This window comes from Rhinopithecus roxellana, chromosome 19 (assembly GCF_007565055.1).
Source record: "Rhinopithecus roxellana isolate Shanxi Qingling chromosome 19, ASM756505v1, whole genome shotgun sequence".
NCBI lineage: Eukaryota > Metazoa > Chordata > Mammalia > Primates > Cercopithecidae > Rhinopithecus > Rhinopithecus roxellana.
Genome location: NC_044567.1, coordinates 62,259,636 through 62,285,115, shown reverse-complemented (window position 1 = coordinate 62,285,115; position 25,480 = coordinate 62,259,636). Strand labels below are relative to the sequence as shown.

General features: G+C 45.1%; 2 protein-coding genes across 2 annotated transcripts in view; one reads left to right on the top strand and one right to left on the bottom strand.

Moving 5' to 3' along the window:
* GRB2 (growth factor receptor bound protein 2) overlaps positions 1–25,480 on the top strand; it is an 88,580-nt gene that overhangs the window by 48,558 nt on the left and 14,542 nt on the right. The window lies entirely within an intron of this gene.
* LOC104681355 (60S ribosomal protein L36a-like) lies at positions 21,752–22,093 on the bottom strand (the record flags this gene model as incomplete). The annotated part of the gene is made up of 1 exon (XM_010387693.1): positions 21,752–22,093. A coding segment is annotated over one exon (342 nt), but the record flags the coding sequence as incomplete, so codon positions are not given.

Sequence of the window (25,480 nt, the reverse complement as noted above, 5' to 3'; positions counted from 1 at the left end):
AGTCTCACTACGTTGCCCAGGCTGGTCTCGAACTCCTGGCCTCAAGCAGTCCTCCCATCTCTCATTTTAATAGAGTTGCTCAGTTAGTAATGGCTGTGTAGTGAGCGTAATATATTTTGCTCATGAAATCGTAATGTTTTCAGGGACATTAAAACTTAGTAAATTGGGAAGCTTTTCCCCCCCTAGTTTGATGGGAAGTTTATTGCCCTGCGTGCATCACCCTCTCCCCACCCCGTGATTTTTAAGGATGGCTCTTCAGACTCTGTGTATGACTATTTCCCTCATACCATGTTTGGTATTTTGCAAGTAGATAACTTGGTACCTTTGTAATATGATAAGCCTAGATATCTGAGGGGAGTAGTGTTTCCTGATAAATTATGCAGTTAGTTGGTAAGGAGATGATAAGATTTATGATGACTTTTTAAGAGTCAAGTGTTTGGACCCATTTTTCTGAGGATTTCCTTATCCTTCCCACAGCATAGGAGACTATCTTGACCTATTTTTCTGTCCTTATACTGCCTGAAGGAAAGACGTGCATTTGGATCTTTGCCACTCTGTAGTTTAGTTTCTTCCCTTTTCCCCGTTTAAGACAGGTTAGCAAAATGTTTTTGAGAACAACACAGACCTGAATTTGAATTGAATTGCAATTTTTTTTTTATCAGATGTGTTTGTGGTCAAGACACCTGACCTGTTTCAGCTCTGGTTTGCTCATCTGTAAAATAAAAGGACTGTCTCTGTGAAGGAAGTGTAACAGGTACACAATATAGTGTACCTTTTAAAAGTTTGACTTTAGGTTAGGCATAGTGGCTGATGCCTGAAATCCCAGCACATTGGAAGGCTAAGGTGGGAGGATCGCTTAAGGCCAGGAATTTGACACCAGCCTGGTCAATAGAGCAAGACCCCATCTCTACAAAAAAAAATTAAAATTAGCTGGGCGTGGCAGCACACACCTGTAGTCCTAACTGCTCCAGAAGCTGAGGTGGGAGTTCAAGGCTGTAGTGAGCTGTGTTCACGCCACTGCGCTCCAGTCTGGGTGAAAGAGCAAGAGCCCTGTCTCAGAAAAAATTGAAAAAGGTTTAAAGTAAAAAAGAACATAGCATTATAGGACTCTTAATTTTACAAGGGGATTTATCTGAGGCCCAGAGAAGCCAAGTGGCCAGAGAGCAAGGTGAGCAGGAGCAGTTGGGCCCATGCCACAAGGTACCTGTGTGTCCTTTTTGCCCCACAAACCTTGCGTTTGTATTAGGTCACTCCTTACTGTACAGATACACGTGGTAATGGTGGTGGTGTGCTGTCCTGTATGAACTAGTGTTGGCTTTGACCTCAGTTGAATCAGTAGGGGATCGCATTTCTGTGAGTTCTGTGGAAGCCTTCTAAAATCAGAGAATTACTTTGCCTGTATTTGTGACTTCAGTTACTAGGCTTTATGATAGGAATATGGATGGGAAAATCCTCTAAAATGCCATCTGGTCCTTTGATTTTTGTGTTTCAAGGGCTTACAATTACCAGGAATTGTTCCAGACCAGAAAACTAGTTCCTGTTGTCCAGAATTATGTTTCTAAGATAGTAATGGAGGGACTAAACTTGTAATCCGTTGAAAACATGTTTTTGAGATTTAAGTTATTGAAGCATTTGCTTATTGTGAATTAAAAGAAAACAGAAAAATGATTATAATCACATTTCCTCCTTTACGTTTGGGGGATTATCATTTCTTTTTAATTTTAATGTTTAAGTATATTAGAGACGGGGTCTTACCATGTTGCCCTGGCAGGTCTCTAACCCCTGGCCTCAAGCAGTCCTCTCACCCCAGCCTCCTAAATTTCTGAGATTACAAGCGTGAGCCACCATGCCCAGTCTGTCTTTTTTTTTTTTTTTTTTTAAAGACAGAAAGAACTTTGTAACATACCATTTTTTCCAACAACACTTATCTTTCCAGGACAAGTCAAAAACTTACTGAATGCCCTTGAGTATATACTCAAGATTAATAGCTGAGGATACTACCCGCGAGTAGTTGGATTTAGTAGAGAAAAGAGTGTATTGAGACAGGAAACAAGGCTCAGTGGTGGAAAGAAAGTGATTCTTAAATTAGGTCTTGAGTTTGCCATTTTAGGCAGAGAGAACGACATATACAAGTGTGAAAATCATAAAACATTCTGGCAGTTGGGAAACCACAGGTAGCTTTCGTGTTGTTGAAACTTGGAGTTCAAGGCAGGAAGGCAGGAGATGACAGGGACTGGCAGATGAAGACTGGGGAGTTAGGCAAGGTCCAGGCCATGGAGAGCTTTGTGTTCAGTGCTGTACTACTCACGCCAATCTCAAATCACTTTTTTAATTTTAATTTGAGACAGGGCCTCACTCTGTCACCCAGCCTGGAGTGCAGTGGCATGATCATAGCTCACTGAAACCTCGAACTCCTGGACTCAAGTGACCCTCCTGCCTCAGCCTTCCAAGTAGCTAGGATTATAGGCATGTGCCACCGTGCCTAGCTAATTTGTGTATTTTTTGTAGACATAGGTCTCACTTTTGTTGCCCAGGCTGGTCTTGAGCCCTTGGCTTCAAGCAGTCCTCCTGTCTTCGCCCCTCAATGTGCTAGATTACATGTATGAGCCATCAGCTATTTGGAGTTTTAACAGTTTAACCAAAGTGGTATTGTCTATTACTCCTTTTTTTTTTTTTTGAGATGGAGTCTCGCTCTGTGACCCAGGCTGGAGTGCAGTAGCATGATCTTGCTCACCGCAACTTCTGCCTCCTGGGTTTAAGCAGTTCTCCTGCCTCAGCCTCCCAAGTAGCTGGGATTACAGGCATGTGCCACCACACCCAGCTAATTTTTGCATTTCTTAAATAGAGACAGAATTTAACTATATTGGTGAGGCTAGTCTTGAACTCCTGACCTCAGGTAATCTGTCCAACTTGGCCTCCCAAAGTGCTGGGATTACAGGTGTGAGCCACTGGCCTATTTTTATTTATTTTTATTTTATTTTATTTATTTTTTTGAGACAGAGTCTTGCCCTGTCACCATGCTGGAGTGCAGTGGCGCAATCTCATCTCACTGCAACCTCTGCCTCCTGGGTTCAGGTGATTCTCATGCATCAGCCTCCTGAGCAGCTGGGATTACAGGCATGCACCACCACACCTAGCTATTTTTTTTTTTTTTTTTTTAGTAGGGACAGGATTTCACCATGTTGGCCAGGATGGTCTTGATCTCCTGACCTCATGATCCACCCGCCTCAGCCTCCCAAAAGTGCTGGGATTACAGGCGTGAGCCACGACAGCCAGCCCTGTCTTTTACTCTTAATGAACTTAATGACAGCTCTGTCAGTGTTAACATGTTTCTCCCTTTTAGGATAATGCCATGAATATACAGAACTAACCACTCAGCAAACACTCAAAGGTAATGGGAAATGAGCATGCCACAGATAAACAATGGAAAGAGGCTAGAATGCAACTTAAATTGGAATTTAAAACACAAAAACATACTCCTCTCATAGTGTAGGAGATATTTAGTAACATGAATTGGAGTTTTAAAACTCTAGTCAAAATGTTAAATATTTGAATTTTTTTCTAACAATTTAGGTGAAATGCAATTTGGAATAATTTTAACAGGCCTTGTGGCCACATTTTTGGTTTAAATATTTATTTACTTAGCTATTTTCTTCCTCTTGTGTGGGCAGTGAACCTAATAATTAAGTTAAAGAATTTAAAAAATCAATTCCAGAGAGCTCACCTTTGACTAACATAGCAAATACCATCATTTAGATTAAATCAATAGTAATTTCAGGCTAGACATGGCAGCTCATGCATGTTGTCTGCAACCTCCACCTTCCGGGTTCAAGCGAGTCTCTTGCCTCAGCCTCCTGAGTAGCTGGGACTACAAACGTGCGCCACCATGCCCAGCTAATTTTTGTTTTTTGTTTTTTTGAGACAGAGTCTCACTGTGTCGCCTAGACTGGAGTGCAGTGGTGAGATCTCGGCTCACTACAACCTCTGCCGCCCAGATTCAAGTGATTCTCCTGCCTCAGCCTCTTGAGTAGCTGGGATTACAGGCGTCCACCACCACACCCAGCTAATTTTTATATTTTTAGTAGAGACAAGGTTTCACCATGTTGGCCAGGCTGGTCTCGAACCTGTCACCTCAGGTAATTTACCCACCTTGGCCTCCCAAAGTGCTAGGATTACAGGCGTACACCACTGCACCTGGCCTGCCTCAGTTTTAAGCAGGAACAGACCATCAACGAGCACCAGACATTTGAGGAATGGAATATTTGGGCCATTGAAGGATTTTCTTTTTTCTTTTTTTTTTTTGAGACGGAGTTTCGCTCTGTCGCCCAGGCTGGAGTGCAGTGGCGCAATCTCAGCTCACTGCAAGCTCTGCCTCCCGGGTTCACGTCATTCTCCTGCCTCAGCCTCCTGAGTAGCTGGGACTACAGGCGCCTGCAACCACGCCCGGCTAATTTTTTGTATTTTTAGTGGAGACAGGGTTTCACCGTGTTAGCTAGGATGGTCTCGATCTCCTGACCTCGTGATCCGCCTGCCTCGGCCTCCCAAAGTGTTGGGATTACAGGCGTGAGCCACCACGCCCGGCCCCATTGAAGGATCTTAAGTCAAATGACCTGACAGTCCAACTTTAAAAGAACACAACTTTATTTTTTCAAAGAACAATTTTAGATTGATAGAGAGGTTGTACAAAGAGTTCTCATATGGCCCACATTCACTTTTACCTGTAACTAACATTATTATGGGGTATTTACTTTGATTGAGCCAGTATTGATACGTTATCATTAACTAAAGTTCATACTTTATTCAGTATTTCCTTAGTTTTTCCCAGTGTCCTTTTCTGTTCTAGGGTCCCATCCAGGACACCACGTTATACCTAGTCATCATGTCTCTCTAGACTCCTCTTGGCTGTGACATTTCTGACTTAACAACGTCAGTGTAGAGTGAGAAAATAAAAATTAAAAAGAAAAAAAAAAACACCTCAACCATTTCTGGCTTACATTTTAATGATGCTAATTCTGGTTGCAGGATTCAGAAGATTCTGGTGGTGGCAAAGTGAAAGCAGTGAGACAGGTTAGGAAGCCACTGCAGTAATCCAAGGCAAAGAATGATAGGTTTGATCAGAGTGACGGTGGTAAAAGTGGAAAGTGTTCCATTTGGGGATGTTACAAAAGCCATGAGCCTGGATGGGGAAACTAAAGGAATGAGTATAGAGGAGAAGAAAAGAGTTCCAGGGATGGAACCCTTGGGGCACTTGAATGTTTAAAAGTTACTGAGATAAAAAACTAGCAAAGGAGACCCAACAGGATGTGGCCAGTTAGGTAGGAAGAAAAGCTGGGAAATGATGCATCTTGGAAGCTAAGAAAGTGTTTCAAGGTGAAGGAAATGATCCCTTCTATTTTGCCCTGCTTATAGGCCAGGTCAGATAAGGGCAGGGAATTGACCTTTACATTTCGCAGCAGGAGCTGATTGGTGACCTTGAGTAGTTTCAGTAGAGTGGTAGGAGCGGAATCGTGCTTGGAGCTGGTTCAGAGAGGATGGGTATGCACAAGGAAAGCTGCATGAGTAAACTTGCTGTGGTGATAGATGTGTTCTTTATCTCAAAGGTAGTGGATATGTAAATTATACACGCAAACTAATATTTATGAGTGAACGAATGATAGGGTCATTCGTTAGGGTCAGCCTGTCACCTAGGCTGAAATACAGTGATGCGATCATGACTCACTGCAGCGTCCACCTCCTGGGCTCAAGTGATCCTCCTGCCTCAGCCTCCCAAGTAGCTGGGACCACAGGCACACACCGGCACACCTAATTAATTTTTAAGTTTTTTATAGAGAACAGCTTTTCACCATGTTGCCTAGGCTGGTCTTGAGCTCCTGGGCTCCAGCGAACCTCTTGCCTCGGCTTCCCAAAGTTTTGGAATTACAGGCATGAACCACTGTACCCGGCCCAAATATTTAGCCAAAGGTAATAATATGTATACTGAAGTATTTAGGGGGAAATGTACTCATATCTGTAACTTTGAAATGCATTTAAAATTAAGATGGATAGGGCCAGGTGCAGTGGCTCACATCTGTAATCTTAGCACTTTGGGAGGCCAAGGCAGGTGGATTACGTGAGCTCAGGAGTTCAACACCAGCCTGGGCAACACGGTGACACCCTGACTCTATCTACTGAAATACAAAAAAAGTTAGCTGGGCATAGCGGCGTGCGCCTGTAGTCCCAGCTACTCGGGAGGCTGAGGCAGGAGAATCGCTTGAACCTGGAAGGTGGAGGTTGTTTCAGTGAGCAGAGATCACGCCACTGCACTGCACCCTGGGCGACAAGAGTGAAACTCCATCTGCTAAAAAAAAAAACAGACTGTGAATAAACTTTGCTTGTACAACTCTGAATACTAGAAAACAGTGTCTCTTCCAAGTTCTGAGGGAAAATGCTGTTCAGCCCAGGATTCTGTTGAAATCTATACCCAACTGAGCTAGCCTTCAAGTATAAACATAGAATTGAGACATGCAAGGACTCAAAACATTTGCCGCTCAAGCACCCTTTCTCTGTCACGCATTCTGGAGTACAATGGCGTGTGATCCCGATTCACTGCAACCTCCACCTCCTGGGTCCAAGCGATTCTCCCGCCTCAGCCTCCCAAGTAGCTGAGATTACAGGCACGCACCACCACGCCCAGCTAATTTTTTTGTATTCTTAGTAGAGACGGGGTTTCTCCATGTTGGCCAGGCTGGTCTTGAACTCCCGACCTCAGGTGATCCACCTGCCTCAGCCTCCCAAAGTGCTGGGATTACAGACATGAGCCACTGTACCTGGCCAGAATTTTTTTTTTTTTTTTGAGACGGAGTCTCGCTCTGTCGCCCAGGCTGGAATGCAGTGGCCGGATCTCAGCTCACTGCAAGCTCCGCCTCCCGGGTTCCCGCCATTCTCCTGCCTCAGCCTCCTGAGTAGCTGGGACTACAGGCGCCCGCCACCGCGCCCGGCTAGTTTTTTGTATTTTTTTTAGTAGAGACGGGGTTTCACCGTATTAGCCAGGATGGTCTTGATCTCCTGACCTCGTGATCCGCCCGTCTCGGCCTCCCAAAGTGCTGGGATTACAGGCTTGAGCCACCGCGCCCGGCGTTTTTTTTTTTTTTTTTTTTTTTTTTTTTTTTTTTTTTTTTTGAGATGGAGTTTCGCTCTTGTTGCCCAGGCTGGAATGCAATGGCGCAATCTTGGCTCACCGCAACCTCTGCCTCCCAGGTTCGAGCAGTTCTCCTGCCTCACCCTCCTCAGTAGCTAGGATTACAGGCATGTGCCACCACGCCTGGCTAATTTTTGTATTTTTAGTAGAGATGGGGTTTCACCATGTTCGTCAGGCTAGTCTTGAACCCCTGACCTCGTGATCTGCCTGCCTTGGCCTCCCAAAGTGCTGGAATTACAGGTGTGAGCCACCGCGCCCGGCAAAAATGGTTTTTTTTAAAAGTCATGGAAACTCGAGGAAATGCAGAAGGCCATCCAGTAAAGCAAGTATACAGTTGACCCTTGAGCAACAGAGGTTTGAGCTGCGTGGTTCCACTTATACACGGATTTTTTCAATCTACATGTGTGTCAAAAAGACAATGTTCATAGGATGCACAGCCCACTTACACAGAGGGCCAACTGTGTGACTTGAGTATGCACAGGCTTGTGTATGTGCGGGGGTCCTGGAACCAGTCCCCCACGAATACAAGGTACAGCTGTGTCTTTTTTAAGAAAACCAAGTTAGGCCGGGCACGATGGCTCACGCTTGTAATCCCAGCACTTTGGGAGGCCGAGGCAGGCAGATCACGAGGTCAGGACATCGAGACCATCCTGGCTAACACAGTGAAACCCCATCTCTACTAAAAAAAATACAAAAAAATTAGCCGGGTGTGGTGGCGGGCGCCTGTAGTCCCAGCTATTCCGGAGGCTGAGAGAGGAGAATGGTGTGAACCCAGGAGGCAGAGCTTGCAGTGAGCTGAGATCGTGCCGCTGCACTCCAGCCTGGGCGACAGAGTGAGACTCCGTCTCAAAACAAAACAACAAAAAAAGCAAGCTAACCTTTTCTCCCAGAGGATGGTCTTGTGAGCTTGATGATGAAAATTCAACTGGAGAAAACTGGAAATTTTGGTTCTAGTCAGTTCAGAGTTGATAGCCTTAATCATTATAGATTTATACATAGACATTCATGACATTAAAACACTTTTACTGCATAGAGAGGATCATAAAGGCTGAATACCAGGCTGTAGCTGCAAACAGTAGGCATATCTTAGTTGTTATGTAATATGTCTGATTGCTTTTCTCCTTTGGAAAACTACTTGTTATTGTGGGCAGGAGAGTGAACCGTTTATGCCTGGTCACCCTTCCATTTCCAGGGAGCATGGATGTTCTGTTGGTACTGGGAGCTGCCCCAGAATCATGGGATGGTACACACGTTTCTCCTTTAAGTGTAACATGAAATCAGGAAGTTGTTCTTGTAACATGGAGTTGCGGGTCTGACAAACCTGTTGTTTGTGTTAATACATCCTATCATTTAGCCCTCTTAGTCCCTCTCTTCTCTGCAGGTTGTGACAGTTCTGTGGGACGAAAGTGCTGATTTTTCACATGGAGCAGTGTGTAGGTGCTTAGAGAGAACTAGAGGCGGAGCAAGGCTGGGCTTGTCTCTTGATGATGGTGCCTGCCAAGAGCAGGGGCTGTGCTGCGGCTGCCTTGCCCCCCAGCCCTCACAGCGAACCTGAACCTGCTCCTCCTGAGCCATGCAGCTGCCTGAAGGAGGCCAGGACCGGGCTAATTACTTACTAGAGAAGCCTCCGGTCCAGCAGCAAAAAGAGGTAGTTAATTTAGCCTGCCTGTTAACAACAGTTATATTTGTCTCCGATTCCATTAGAGATGCTTAGGTAAAGGTTGTTACACCCTGAACCCTGATGTCCATTTTCTTAATGCAAGGGCCTGTACTTGAGGTCTTGAAAGCCCCCTAATGTCACTCTTTGAAGTGAAGTAACTATACGTGATAAGTGAATAAAATGTGTCAGAGTGTACTAGTTAGAATTTTCATAGATTACAAAGATTTTCTGTATATTTATTTGAATTGGTAATTGGTTATGAGCAGTTTTGTGTAGCTGTTTTTAATTGTACCACAATTAAGATATCACCTATATTATCGAAGAATGGGATCATTCCTTCTAGGTGAGGGATTATCCCTTTTATATATTTTCTTTCTCTTTTTCTTCGCTTATGGTGGAGAATAATTAAACTTCCTTTTTTTTTTTTTTTTTTTCTCTGAGGTAGGTCTTGCTCTGTCACCCAGATTGGGGTGCAGTGGCATGATCATAACTTACTGCAGCCTCCACCTTCCAGGCTCAACTGATCCTCCCGCTGTAGCCGCAGAGTAGCTGGGACTACAGCCGCACACCACTACACCCAGCTAATTTTTTTTTTTTTTTTTTAATTTTTGTAGTGACAGGTATTGGCTATATCCCTCAGCCTGGTCTTGATCTCCTGGGTTCAAGTGATTCTTCCACTGCAGTCTCTCAGAGTGCTGGGATTACAGGTAGTCAGCCACCAGCACTTGACCATCTTCCTCTAATTTTTAATTTTGTCACCTTGAGAAGCCTATGATACAACATGGAATTTGATGTCTCATCCTGTATGGTCCTGTGCACCCTGTTCCTACAGAAGTACAGAGGGAGTCTTGGGAGGGTGGGATAAACTTAGATTTTTTTTTTTTTTTTTTTTTTTTTTTTTTTTTTTTTTGAGACGGAGTCTCACTCTGTCGCCCAGGCTGGAGTGCAGTGGCCAGATATCAGCTCACTGCAAGCTCCGCCTTCCGGGTTTACACCATTCTCCTGCCTCAGCCTCCCGAGTAGCTGGGACTACAGGCGCCTGCCACCTCGCCCAGCTAGTTTTTTGTATTTTTTTTTTTTAGTAGAGACGGGGTTTCACAGTGTTAGCCAGGATGGTCTCGATCTCCTGACCTCGTGATCCGCCCGTCTCGGCCTCCCAAAGTGCTGGGATTACAGGCTTGAGCCACTGCGCCCGGCCAATTTAGATTCTTAAAATAATGCGTGTGGGTTTTTCAGTGTTCATTTTAGATTCTCTTCAAAACAGTCAGAAGCCCCCCTACCCTAATCTCAGTTCCTGTTTGCTGCTCCCTCCTGGCTCCCTGCAGTAGCCGCTTCTCCACCTGATCTTCCTGCTGCTGCTCTTTGTCCCCTCAGAGCTGTGTGCACACACAAGCCCGAACCACCATCCTAATGAGCAAATTCCCCTAGTCCTTACTCTACCCTGCACAGTCGGGCTCAGTTCTCTGTCCCTGGTCTCCCCTAGACTGTGCGCATCCCTTCCTGCCTGAGAACGTTTGCACCTGCCCCTGCCTGTGCCTGGAATGTTTCTTGCTCTCATTTGTGTCCTCCATGCCCACCCCCAAGCCTCACTACAGCCTACTTACGCTCAGGGTTTCCATTTAAATATTACCGCCCAAGTGGCCGGGCGCGGTGGCCCACGCCTGTAATCCCAGCACTTTGGGAGGCCGAGGTGGGTGGATCACGAGGTCAGGAGATCGAGACCATCCTGGCTAACATGGTGAAACCCCGTCTCTACTAAAAATACAAAAAAAAAAAATTAGCTGGGCATGGTGGCGGGTGCCTGTAGTCCTAGCTACTGGGGAGGCTGAGGCAGGAGAATGGCGTGAACCCAGGAGGCGGAGCTTGCAGTGAGCCGAGATCATGCCACTGCACTCCAGCCTGGGCGACAGAGAGACTCTGTCTCAAAAAAAAAATAAAAATAAATAAAACCGCGCAAGCGAGCTTTCCTTGACTACTCCCATCTGTGCATTGATTGGATTCGGTCTCTAAAATGTGCTGTCATACAGAGCACCCTGGACTCATAGAACTTAAACTTGAAGTTGTAATGAACTTGCTTCCCCTACTGTCAGCTCTTTGAAAGTAAGGCTCATTTTTAAAATTGTATCCCGGGACCTAGCATAGTTCCTAACTCAAAATAGGCACTCACTCACACTTGTTTACTCAGTCTTTTTTTTTTTTCTCCCCCCCTCAGTGATGAGATCTTGCTATATTGCCCAGGCCAGAGTGCTGTGGCTATTCACAGGTGCGGTCATAGCGTACTACAGCCTTAAACTGCTGGGCTTAAGGGATCCTCCCAGGTAGCTGGAACTACAGGCACATGCCACTGTGCCCATCTTGACTAAGTATTTTTTTTTTTTGGTTGTTTTATTAGGATAGAGTCCTAAGAATGGCATTACTGGGTTAATAGGTATGAACATTAGATCTTTAATACATACAGTCAAATTGTTTTTCATAAAGCCATATACCTTTTTATACTCCCACCAGTAATATCCCTGTCACTGAGTATTAAATTATTTTAGTCTTCACCAATATGATCATCCAAAGTGAGGCAGTGTGTGGCTATCAAATGTCTGAGTCAGCTGGGCATGGTGTCTCACGCCTGTAATCCCAGCACTTTGGGACGCCGAGGTGGGTGGGTCACCTGAGGTCAGCAGTTCGAGACCAGCCTGGCAAAAATGGTGAAACCTCGTCTCAACTTAAAATACAAAAATTAGCCGGGCGTGGTGGCGGGCGCCTGCAATCCTAGCTACTCAGAAGACTGAGGCAGGAGAATCGCTTGAACCTGGGAGGTGGAGGTTGTGGAGGTTGCAGTGGGCCAAGATCGCACCATTGCAGTCCAGCCTGGGCAACAGAGTAAGACTCCATCTCAAAAAAAAAAAAAGTCTGAGTTGTGCAAACAGAAGGCTCGAACAAGCCCGTTGATCTGGTTATCCCAGCAAGCCTGCATGTGTCCTTGAAGGTTTCTGGGCTCTCAGGTTTTGCAGCCTTAGCAGGCTGAAGACAACAGGGAGGACCGCTTGTCTTATCTGTTAGGCAGTAGTTTTAGTAACATGGTCAGCGTGGTGACCTGTAAGAGAGGACCCTGCTTGGTTGAGCCATATCCAGCTGTCCAAATGTATGAAATTACCATTTATCATTTAAACATACGACAGCTCCATCAACAGAGGGCAATGTATAGTCTGGCAGAGGACAGAGTGGGATTAAACAAGAATGGCTGCTGCTTTTATTTAAACTCCAATGAAAGTACAAGAAGGAAAATTACTTTGCTTACCATACCTTCTCACCTGTTATAAGCTGTTCTACCTTTAGGTTCTTGCCCTAGTCCTAGACTATTTGAGGTTGTCCTTTTTTCTAGAACCTCCATACATGAGTTGAATTTTCCATATCAGCCATGCAGCTAATTTAGAAACATGTTGCTGGGTTGGGCGCAGTGGCTCATGCCTGAATCCCCGGCATTTTGGGAGGCTGAGGTGGGCGGATTGCTTGAACTCAGGAGTTCGAAACCAGCCTGGACAACATGGCAAAACCCCGTCTCTACAAAAAATAGCCAGGCATGGCAGCATGCGCCTGTAGTCCCAGCTACTCAGGAGGCTGAGGTGGGAAGTTCACTTGGCCTGGGAGGCAGAGGCTCCAGTGAGCAGAGATCGTGCCACTGCACTGTCCAGCCTGGGTGACAGAGTGAGACCCTGTCTCCAAAACTAAAAAGTAAATAGAAACATGTAGCTATGAATTCTGTGTCCAACTCACAATCAGCAATTTCCCTTGTCTCACTTTTTTACTTATTTCCTCTTTATTTACACACATAGCTCCCATAGCTCATAAACATTTCTGAAGGCAGAGACCATGCCTTTTATTCTTATTCCCATTTCAGCTTCCTAACACAATGCTTTCAGTGTAGTAGACACTTGAACATTAACTTAAGTGCAATTCAAAGGGGACAGCTACTGCAAGTCATTATGACAGTCTAGTAAAATGGTCAGATTACAGATCTCAGGTTTTATACCTTCACCCCCTTTCTCAGCTTTTAATAGTAAACAGAATAGGGCTAGGCGTTGTGGCTCATACCTGTAGTTCCAGCATTTTGGGAGGCTGAGATGGGAGGATACCTTGAGACCAGGAGTTCCAGACCAGACTTGGCAACATGGTGAGACCCTGCCTCCACAAAAAATTGTAAAAGTAGCGAACTATAGTGGCTCGCACCTGTAGTCCCAGCTGTTTATGGGAAGATCTGAGGCGGGAGGATCACTTGAGTCCGGGAGGTTGAGGCTGCATTCAGCTGTGATTGTGCCTCTGCACTCCAGCCTGGGCCACAGAGCAATACCCTGTCTCAAATTTTGAAAAAGTAGTTAACAGAACAGAATTGTTTGACTCCTTTATGGTTTTCTTCTCCCAAGTAGTTGGTAGAATTTGGATACTTTCTGTTCCATAACAAATGTCACTTTATATAAAGGAGCATCTCCTTAATGCATTCCAAAGGACGTATACAACTGATTTTAAGCTAATTTCAGTCTGAGACGTGGTAGAGAACACCTGACACACTTAAACTGAGGAGATTTTAATAATGAGACTATTTGCAAGGTGTTGACCCCAGCTGAGGACCTCCACACTCAGCCCACCAAGGCTAAGTCTTGCTTGTGCACCAGCTCAGCTCATGGCTGGGCCAGGTATGCCCCAGCTCACCTGTGTTATAGCTTGTACCCACGTTCAGCAGTTCCCAAGGTCTTCTCCTGTGTCTGAGAAGAATGAGGATACACTGACAATTTAAGGGTGAGGAGGGTGGAGGAGAATTTTATTGAGCGGTGAACAGCTTTCAGGAGGGGAGGTGGTGGTTCCCCACCCCTGAAGTCTGGTGGTTTCTCTCCCAGTGTAGCTGGGTCAGGGCTTTTATGGACTCACAATAGGGGCATCCATGCTGAATGGTTTGTGGGCATGCAAAGAAAGGCTAAAGCAAAGGCACCACTCAAAGGTGGGCACGGCAGTGTAGAAAATCAGTTAGAGGCCGGGCGCGGTGGCTCAAGCCTGTAATCCCAGCACTTTGGGAGGCCGAGACGGGCGGATCACAAGGTCAGGAGATCGAGACCATCCTGGCTAACCCGGTGAAACCCCGTCTCTACTAAAAAATACAAAAAACTAGCCGGGCGAGGTGGTGGGCGCCTGTAGTCCCAGCTACTCAGGAGGCTGAGGCAGGAGAATGACGTAAACCCGGGAGGCGGAGCTTGCAGTGAGCGGAGATCCAGCCACTGCACTCCAGCCTGGGTGACAGAGCAAGACTCCGTCTCAAAAAAAAAAAAAAATAAAGAAAATCAGTTAGGAAAGAGTAGGTAGATGTAAAATAGGTGAAGGGTGGGGATCAATCAGGAAAGCCTACCAAATGGGAAGATGGGTTCTCAGTCCAGTCCGTGGATTTGTCTTGTAGTGTGGCTTTCAGGCTTTCAATTGTCTTTGGCTTAGAGGTGGGGTTTCACTGGGGACCCGCCCCTGTGAGGCGTTTGTCTGCCTCCTGCCGCTATCAGTGTGGGCGAAGTTTCTCTAGAAACCACAGGGATGATGCAGCGTCCACAGCTGGTAATCAGGTTACCACCATGAGGCCTAAGACGGGGAGAAGGAAGGGGCAGGAGTTGCCCAAACCTGGAGAAGGAAAGGACTTACTTTCAATTGAGAGTCCAAGACTATCCACAGACACTCCCAGGGTGGGAGCTGGTAAAATGAATGCCCTGACCTGTCCCTCCCTTCCTCTGACCTTCTGCAGGCCTCCCCATTGATTCACAGCACTGGGAGCCAGAGAGTAGTGAGGGAGCCTGTTGATGTGGTCCTTACAGATCCAAAAAGTCAGAGCAGGCTGGGCACAGTGGCTCACACGTATAATCCCAGCACTTCGGGAGGCCAAGGTGGGTGGGTCACTTGAGGTCAGGAGTTCGACACTAGCCTGGCCAACATGGTGAAACCCTGTCTCTACCTAAAAAATGCAAAAATTAGCCACGTGTGGTAATCCCAGCTACTTGGGAGGCTAAGGCAGGGGAATCACTTGAACCTGGGAGGTGGAGGTTGCCGTGAGCCAAGATTGCACCACTGCACTCCTGCCTGGGCGAAGAGTGCGACTCTGTCTCAAAAAAAAAAAAAAGGCAAGAAAAGCAAGTTGTCAACTGGATCTGGAGAGACAGATGGAGGAAACCAGCACAAGATTGATACCTGTCTTTGTTTTTTGGAGCCTCACTCTATCGCCCAGGCTGGAATGCAGTGACGCAGTCTTGGCTCACTGCAACTTCTGCCTCCCAGATTCAAGCGATTCTCCTGCCTCAGCCTCCCGAGTATCTGGGACCACAGGCGCCCGCCACCATGCCCGGATAATTTTTTGTATTTTGTAGTAGAGACAGGGTTTCACCATGTTGGTCAGGTGGGTCTTGAACTCCTGACCTCAACTGATCCGCCCGCCTTGGCCTCCCAAAGTGCTGGGATTACAGGCCTCAGCCACGGTGCCCAGCCAATATAGCAGTTTTTCTAAAACACTTTTCAGAAGAAAAAAAAAAAATCGGTAGCCGAGAGGAAGACCACTGAGCAGCATCTCATCACCAAATCCTTTTGATTCTACCTCCAGAAATACCTCGACTTTCTCCTCTCTACCTCACTGCCCCACCCAGCTGCACCTCTTTGCAGTTCATCTCACAGCCAGCCAGAGGAGCTTTTGAAAAATGCAAACCTTAATGTCACTCTCAGCGACTTCTGATGATTGTAACATATAAGCTTGAGCTTCTTAATTTGCATACTGTGGTCTTCTGCCAGACCATCCACAGGAGAGCCTTTGATCTCCCTTCAAATGTCACTGGCTTGGGGAAGCTTTCTCTGACAGCCCCCACCCCCAAACTAGTTTAGGTCCCTGTGTTTTCTGCTCCCTGACCCTGTCCACTAGCTCGAATCCACATTTGCAGTTTGTATTGTCATTACCTGTTGAACTCTCTGCATTCGCCTCCACCCTGAGGTTGGGGGTGGGGTGGGGACTCGCCACTCTACCCCAGTTCCTCTTCGTCTGTCATGTGATTATAGCAAGCCTTTCCCGATTTGGAACTAGATTAACTGCTTCTGAAGTAGAAAATGCATTTGGAACTAACTTTTTGAGTTGGAAATTAACGGCGTCCTGGTGGAAGGACCCCAGCCTTGAGTTTTTCAGTCTGTCCTTATGCACATGTTGGTGAATAGCTCTGTGACCAACATTGCTCTTTCTTCTTTCAGTAACATCCTCTGAGGTGGCTCTTGGGTCACAGAACGACTGTAAATCGATCAGTCCTTTCATTGACCTCTTGAATCGTAAAGTCTTACGTGGAATTAAACAAACTCTGTTGTCATTAATTTTCAGGGTGGAGGTCTGAGCTCCTGTTTTCTGCTTTATGCTGAGGCAGTGGGATATGAGTAGAGACCTTAGAGGGTGGAACTGATACACAGGAGTGGTTTGTCTGTTAGCATCACAAAACATGAGTAATGGCTGCTCCCCCAGGCCGGGGGCTTTGTGTTTTATTTTTTTGAAGAGAGGAGTGTAGGATTTCATGTAAGATTAAAAGCCTCCTCCTGTTTTAATGAAAGGATGAAAAGGACACTTGCTAAATATGTGTCATTGAAGTAAAGAATTAGCTACAGTTGAGGCCAGGCGCGGTGGCTCAACACCTGTAAATCCCAGCACTTTGGGAGGCCGAGGCAGGCAGGTCACTTGAACTCAGAAGTTCGACACCAGCCAGGCCAACTTGGTGAAATCCTATCTGTACTGAAAATATAGAAATTAGCCAGCTTGGTGGCAGGCATCTGTAATCCCAGCTACGCAGGAGGTTGAGGCAGGAAAATCGCTTGAACCCGGGAAGTGGAGGTTGCAGTGAGCCGAGATCACGCCATTGCACTCCAGCCTAGGCAACGAAAGCAAGACTGTCTGGAAAAAAAAAATCAGCTACAGTTGAGATTATTTGGGTTATTTCCAGTTACAAGTTCTGATACCATTAATAAAGATTTTACTTTTAAGGTAAAAGAAGCTTAACCAGTCTTTTAGTTAATAGCAGCCAAATCTGGCCAAGAGAACAATCTATCCCTCTGTTTGCAAGTTGCAGAGTCTGCCGTGTTCCTTCTACTCATAATCCAAACAGACTAAGCAGAGCTAAAGATGCAGACAAGGAGTAACCAAGTTCACAGTTCATCTGGCATGTTTTCCTGACACCACCTAAACTGGAGTTAAGTCGTCGTCTTTGGTGTTTGGAAGTCAGATATTTTCTGTTGAGTCGATGCCTGCCATAGTACCCATAACTCCCCGCTCCTGACATCCGTCACACTGTGATGCGCCTGGCAGCTTTCTAGTCCCTAAGCTCCTTGGGAGGGGTGTCCATTTTATCCTCAGTTCACCGAGCTCAGAGCTTGGTGTTTGTCTGGTACAGGTCATCATATGATTGTTGAATTTTTCAAATATACAGATTTTTCTTGAAACCTCTGTGTTTGCGTCGGTCTCTTTCTGCCCCCTCCCTTCCTCTCCTTTCTTCTCCCTACTCCTGCAGTTGAAATTCTGACATTCCAAAAGCATTTCAGCTCCACCAAATAGGACTTGCACGTGTGACAAAACCCAAGACAGTTATTTTGAATGGAAACTTTTTGTACCCCTTCGGTAGAAGTTTATTTTAGGGTATTGTCTATGCATTTAGGTTTCGCTGCCTCCAGATTTATCTGGGTGGAGTAATATCACATAAGTGTGAACTACCTTCCTGTTTTGTTAAAAATGAGCAATTTCTCTTGATGATAGGAGGTCAGCTGAAGAGGTTGATGAGTATAACCTAGTTATCTTTTGAACTAAAATGTTTCTCAGAGAAGGAAATATCCTGTAATTTGGTTAGTCATCTTAATTGTTCATCTTCTAACATGTGTGAACATTATGAAGAAATTTTTTTAATGCATGAATAGTCCTGGTCTGTTAATGTGATCATTTTTCTCCATCACCCTAGTTGCTGGCCAGTGGGTGAATCAAAAAGTCCAAGGTCTTCCAGACTGTTTCATACAAATTTTGCTGGAAGAGTTGTAGCTATTAAAATTACCACCCTGCAAAAGTCTGTCACAAGTCAGACAGGCAGACCGAATCAGAATGAGACATCACATTGCCAGGAAGCGCCCCATCCTGAGAGGGATTAGTAGGACATGTGTAGAAACACTTACACCTCCTCTCTCCCTAGTCCAGCCCCCTTTATCCCTGTCATACTGAAAGTTCCCTTCTCTTTCCACCCACCCCCACTCCTTCCCAAGCTTATACCCTTTTTTTTTTTTTTTTTTTTTTTTTGAGACAAGGTTTCTCTCTGTCACCCCAGCTAGAGTACAGTGGTGCAATCACAGCTCACTACAGGCCTGGACCTCCCAGGCTCAAGCAATCCTCCCACCTCCACCACCTGAGTAGTTGGGACTACAGGTGCACACCACCATGCCAGGCTAATTGTTTAATATTTTGTAGAAACAGGGTCTCCGTGTACCCTCTAGGCTGGACTCAAACTCCGAGGCGCAAGGTATCCTCCCACCTTGGCTTCCTGGAGTGCTGAAATTACAGGTGTGAGCCACCGCACCCAGCCCACATCTTTTTATCTTAGACAAAGAAGTAGGTGGCCTTGTGGAAAGGTATTCCACATAGCCTTTAGGCAGGGTGCTTAAGTTACAGGAAGACTGATTGTCTAATTCTGTTACCTCCTTTACCTCTCCTTGCTTGGATCAACAAACTCATGACAATCAGTCTTTCTAGGATTTATTTAAGAGGTTCTTGTTTATCACCAGGAAGGTACAAATTGACAGGGTGTGGTGGCTCATGCCTGCATTCTCAGCACTTTGGGAGGCTGAGGTGGGAGGATCGCTTGAGCCTAGGAATTGGAGAATAGCCTGGGCATCATATCAAGACCCTCACCTCAATTTTTTACTAAAAAGGTAGAGAATGTATAAATTGTTGTAGACCCAGCCTGCTCTAGGGCCCTGAATGTATTACTTAGAACATTTAGAACAGAGCCCCCACATATAAGTCAGTTCCCCAAAATATGCTAGATACCATACTAAGAGCTGTGAGGAAGACAAATGAGAACTGGATATGGAGCCAGCTTCATTGCTTGTGGGTTAGTTTGGGAGGGGGCCAAGTCATAGCAGCACATGGTACGAAGTAGTGATAGACGAGATAATCACCATAAGGGGACTATATTATTGACAGTAATCCTCCATTAAATACTATAAGATTGAAGCAGAGAGAAAGGTGACCAGGGTGGTTGTAAGCTCTGAACTGAATTTTGAAAGATTTCAATAGACAAGGAAAAGTACAGACAAGTGACGGGGAGGAGTACAGTGTGTTTAGAGGTCGGTGAGTTGACTAGCTGACTGCACGACAGGGCTCATTTGGAGAAGCAGTGGGTGATCAGAGCAGATAGTTGGTATGGCCAAATTATGAAAACCGGAATGCCAGACTATATTGGCACTTGTAGAAGGATACTTAGGGCTTTTTAACAGAAAAATGGCAGTGGTTAACTTTGGGGCACTTAAGCCTTGTTGCCTGGACATTTGGTGGGTTCCCATCTCCTGACTCGCTGATGTTCCCCTTTCACACTGATCCCCACTTTGAGCAGCTACTTTTCAGAAAGGTGGCAGTTGGAAAGAAAGCAGTATTCATGGGGCACGACTCCTTCCTTCGTAGGCAGAGGGAAGTAGAAAGTAATGAATGATTTTTACCATGGAAAGTTGGAGTTTGGGGACTTTGTCCTCTTGCCTGTCTTTCCTTCCTCCCCCCCTCTTTTTTCTTCCTTTCCTTTAAAAACGTTTAAAAGGTGGTAAGTCAGAACCTCTTACCATTCCATCACCAGGGGTCAGGAGGTGTACTTGACTAACAAATACCCTTTGTTTTTCCTTTGTGGTTTTTTTTTTTTTTTTTTTTTTTTTTAATGAAGTCACTCTGTCACCCAGGCTGGAGTGCAATGGCATGATCTCGGTTCACTGCAGCCTCTGCCTCCTGGCTTCAAGCGATTCTTCTGCCTCAGCCTCCTGAGTAGCTGGGATTACAGGCATGCACCACCACACCCAGCAAATTTTTTATATTTTTAGTAGAGACGGGGTTTCACCATGTTGGCCAGGCTGATCTCAAACTCCTGACCTCAGGTGATCCACTCGCCTCAGCCTCCCAAAGTGCTGGGATTACAGGCGTGAGGCACCGCGCCCGGCCAGGAGAGTTTTAAAACTTCATAAATGCGTTTCATTTCTTCTCAACTTTCTGGTTGTTAAAAGTCAAGTACCTGTCACCTGGCCTGGTTGGCGAAGATGCTTTTCAGATTTTTATTGAGCCGTGGCCTTGCTGTAGTTGCAGTCATTCCAAATGGATACTGATCTGCTCGGCAAATGTGAGAACTGTTCTCTCTGTGTTCCTGGGTGAGCAATTCAAGCTCTCTGTGGGACTGGGAACCTTAATTATTGAACAACCTTTGCTGCTTGTCTCATCACTAAAATTCTTAATAGTTTATCTGCACTGTGGGTGTTTTTCATGATTTGGCACACAGCATAGCAGGCAGCATTGCCAAGATGTTTTTCATGTTGCAGAAAAACTGTAACAGATGGAGGTGGTGATTGTAAAGCACTTATTTAAAGTGTTAGTAATGAATCACTATAGCTTGAAACTGAGTCAGTTAGCCATACTAAGGGAAGTTGAAGAGCATTCTAATAGCTTCTAATAAAATATGTAATCAGGCACCTGAAGAGAACTGACTTTGAGTGGCTTCCCAGTACTGTTACCCCCGCCAGGGCCCTTAGAATTTGTTCCTAGGGGTTAAAGTCTTTTAAAAGCATGCGTGCGTGTTTTCTCTTTTCTAGGAATTTGAAATTATGTAGTAGATACTACTAGAATTCTTGAAATTTCAAGTCATAGCAGAATTTCAGTATTGCTCCTTTGGGATTGACTGAGTGATACTCAGGAGTTAGAGTAGTTTTACCTGGGTGCTTTGAAGAACTGGGGACACCGCAGCACTGGCTTATGTTGAATTTCTGCACTGCAGGGACCAGCTATAAATAGTGTTTTTGGTTTTTTACATGTTAAGGGCTTGAAAATGTAATTCTTCCCATCTTTCATGCACAAATGCTCTCACACAAATTTCTTCACAGATTGATAAAACTTTGAATAATTTTTCCCTGAAGAAATGTTGAACTTTCTGCAAGCTGTTGCAACAGGAGCACGTGTTGAAAAGCTTGATGGGACCATAACTGTACAGCTTATTTCTTTAAAAAAAAAAATGATTTCTATTTTTTATTCATTTTCAGATGACTGAATATGTTCAGGCTAGAAAATATCCCCTTATTTCAAAATGCAGCAATCTATAAACAAAATACTTGGCCATTTTTCTAAATGACACCTTTTTCTATGATTTGTATAGAAAATTAAATGCAAAGACCAGGCGCCGTGGCTCACGCCTGTAATTCCAAAACTTTGGGAGGCTGAGGCGGATGGATCCCTCGAGGTCAGGAGTTTGAGATCACCCTAGACAATATGGCGAAACTCTACTAAAAATACAAAAACATTAGCCGCATGTGGTAGCTGGTGCCTGTAATCCTAGCTACTTGGGAGGCTGAGGCACGAGAATCACTTGAACCCAGGAAGCAGAGATGGCAGTGAGATGGCGCCATTGCACTCCAGCCTGGGTAACAAGAGCAAAACTCTGTCTCAAAAAAAAAAAAGAAAAGAAAAATTTATATATCATTATAGTTAAGTGAATTTTCACAAACAGAAAACACCCAGGTCAGGAAATGTGAGATAAACAGCACCTCCGGAGTTCCTTCATGTCCCCTTCCATTGACTTGTACATATATATATTTTTTGAAGTGAACATAAACTCAAGATTTTGTTGTCTTCATAATAAAACAAAAGATTACACTTAGAACTGGATCACTTGGCCCTTTCTCTTCTTATCTTCTCCCAGTTCAAAACGCTTGCATCTTTTAATAGCCAGCATTCTCTTAGATCTGCAATTGGGCTCAACGCACTCAAGCCTTAGCACAGTCTTTGTGGTTTCAGCCTTTTTCCGGAAAATCAGCTTAGTCTGCCCACCATAGCCACTCTGCTTCCTGTCATAACGCCGCTTTCCCTGGGCATACAGAGAATCCTTGCCCCTCTTGTACTGTGTCACTTCGTGGGGTTGGTGCTTGCCACACTTCTTACAGAGAGTCCAACGAGTTGTAGGAACGTTGACCGTTTGCGTGAGTGTTGTCAGCACAGAAAGGACGTGTGTGTGTGTGTGTGTGTGTGTGTGTGTGTGTGTGTGTGTGTGTATATATATATATACATATATATATATGTTTTTTTTTTTTTTTTTTTTTTTGAGACGGAGTCTCGCTCTGTCGCCCAGGCTGGAGTGCAGTGGCCGGATCTCAGCTCCCTGCAAGCTCCGCCTCCCGGGTTTACACCATTCTCCTGCCTCAGCCTCCCGAGTAGCTGGGACTACAGGCACCCGCCACCTCGCCCGGCTAGTTTTTTGTATTTTTTTAGTAGAGACGGGGTTTCACCGTGTTAGCCAGGATGGTCTCGATCTCCTGACCTCGTGATCTGCCCGTCTCAGCCTCCCAAAGTGCTGGGATTACAGGCTTGAGCCACCGCGCCCGGCCCAGGACTTGTATATTTTTAATTCCTCTGTAGAAAGCTCACCTCATTCCTCATCTCTTAAATTTCTTCCTGATTTGGGCTCTTAACATTATTTTCAGTCTCTGCAAAAAAAAAAAAAAAAAGAACTCTCTTCACTGAAACTTGTCTCTTCCTCCTTTCATAATCTCATCTCTTGATCAATCTGCTTCCGTTAAACCAAAGTGTCTTGTGTGGCTACAAAGTCATAACTTGAGGGAATATGGGGGTTGGAATAGAAAATGCAGCTGTGGGGTAATAGCTAAAAACATTCCTTAGAGATTTTAAAGCTGAAGGAAACTTTTTTTGTGAGCTCACTCATGAATTTGTGCAGAGGGAGTGAATAAGCAAGTGAAGACACGGTGATGGGAGCAGCTTGCTCATGCTCAGAAGTCTGAGTAGGCCTTTAAAAATTATTTGTGGCCAAGCACGGTGGCTCCTTTCTATAATCCCAGCACTTTGGGGGAGGCCAAGGGGGGCAGATCACCTGAGGCCAGGAGTTCGAGACCAGCCTGGCCAACATGGTGAAACCTTGTCTCTACTAGAAATACAAAAATTAGCTGGGTATGGTGGCGCACACCTGTAATCCCAGCTGCTTGGGAGGCTGAGGCCCTTGAATCGCTTGAACCCGGGAGGTGGAGGTTGCAGTGAGCTGAGAGCATGCCACTCCACTCCAGCCTGGGTGACAGAGCAACAGAGCAAGACACTCTCAAAAAAAAAAAATTTACATTTCTAAAAACATTAATTCTATGTGTTCCTGCTTTCTGGGGGAGAAAAACATACTAAACACCAAGTAATAATTTTTGTTCTGTAGACAGCCATAGTTCTAAGTTGATGTCAAATCTGGGAGTTGGCCGGGCGCAGTGGCTCAAGCCTGTAATCCCAGCACTTTGGGAGGCCGAGACGGGTGGATCACGAGGTCAGGAGATCGAGACCATCCTGGCTAACACAGTGAAACCCCGTCTCTACTTAAAAATACAAAAAACTAGCTGGGCGAGGTGGCGGGTGCCTGTAGTCCCAGCTACTCAAGAGGCTGAGGCAGGAGAATGGCGTAAACCCGGGAGGCAGAGCTTGCAGTGAGCTGAGATCCGGCCACTGCACTCCAGCCTGGGCGATAGAGCGAGACTCCGTCTCAAAAAAAAAAAAAAAAAAAAAAAAAAAAAAAAAAAAAATCTGGGAGTTGCCCTGGAGTTGTGTTTATTGGGGGAGGGGACACTTTTTAGGGAGATTTGCCTCTGTCTTGGTGAAGGTGACAAGAAGACAGTGTGGCTCTATGAACTCCTGGCAGGTAAATAGTTATCTTTTTCTGCAAAGTTATTGGTCACAAACCGAAAGTGTTCCTTTCTAATGATTACTTTGTTCTGGTTTGATATACAAATAGGTTACAAGCAGCTCTTTGTCAGTCTGACTGTCGTGTATCTTCCAAGAACAAGTGTATACAGTAAAAGTAGACATACCTCACCATTTCAGGAGTTAAGACATTTTCAAAAACTCCTCATAGCTGGTATGGTTGCACACACCTGTAGTCCCAGCTACTCCAGTCTGAGCAACATAGTGAAACTCTGTCTCTGAAATGAAATAATAAATATTGTTTATAAGCCTATAGGGTTTTTATTATTACTATAGGATGATGCTTTATATCATTATTAGACCACATTTTCCTTCTAGACCTTATTTTTGGTAGATAACAGAATCCTGGCCTTAAATAATTTTTAAAGTAGCTTCTTTTCTCAAAGGCTATTCAGAGTTTTCTGTGCTGCCAGTACAGGGGCAGGTGGTGGTGGCCTGGCAGGATTGAAGCGTACTTTCCCTCCTCAAACTTGTCCTTGGTGTGTACTTTATAATTGTCTATCAATGCAGCACCATTGCTGGCCGCAGCGCAATGCAGTGTGTTTAAAATGAAGGTTTTAAAATTATGAGTGTATCTTGCATATATTGTTTTATCTCATTCCAGTCTTTAATGTGATTTAAGAGAAATGAAATGATGACGAGAAGAGTTTTCATCAATACTCTATCAGTGTGTGTGTGACTCTTGGAAACTTTGAATACGCTGGGATTTACCACTAGCTAATTTTTTTGAGAGTTTGCTACACATATTTATTAGTTCTTGCAGGATTTGCCACCTTATCCTAAGCATTGAAACCCAGTGTCTGGCACCTGCAGCCAGAGTTTGGCAAGCATAGCAGATAAGTACCAGCATTGCAAAGCTCTGCAGGGCATACCCTCTATTAAGAAAGAAATTAGCCTAGAGTAGTCATTAAGGCAGCCTGGCCAGTTGTTGATTATCTGTCATTCTTATCTACCCTTTCTATTGCATCTCACTTTGAATGGCAGTACACAGACAGCACTCACTTTAGAGCAATCCAGCTTCTAATTGGCTATGAGTACAGCATTGTTCAACATCTTGAATAAATCATTTTGTAAAGAATATTACCAGTTTCCTCTCAGAACTTTGTTAGGTGTGTAGATTACCACTGTACTAGCCAGCATTTTCCTGGGCCCACCATTTTGGGGTTGTGCGCACATTTCTATTTTATCTTTTACCAACCTTATGCCTTCTGCCCTTTGCCTTTCATTGTAAGTCTAGAATTCATAGGGTGGCTCTCACACTGTACCTGATTCTGTTCTGCTCTGTATACACTAGTCCCCCCCTTACCTGCAGCTAGTTGCAGTCCAACGTATATGTAATATGTTTTGGCCAAGCAGAGTGGCTCACACCTGTAATTTCAACACTTAGGTAAGCTGAGGCAGGAGGATACCTGAACCCAGGAGTTAAAGACCAGCCTGGGCAACATGGCAAGTGCCTATAGTCCCAGGTACTCAGGAGGCTGAGATGGGAGGATCACTTGAACCCAGGAAATTGAGATGCCATGAGCCGTGATGGGGCCACTGTACTCCAGCCTGGGCAGCAGAGCAAGACCCTGACTCAAAAACAGAAAAAAAGATATTTTGAGAGAGAACACATTCACATAAATTTTTATTACAGTAT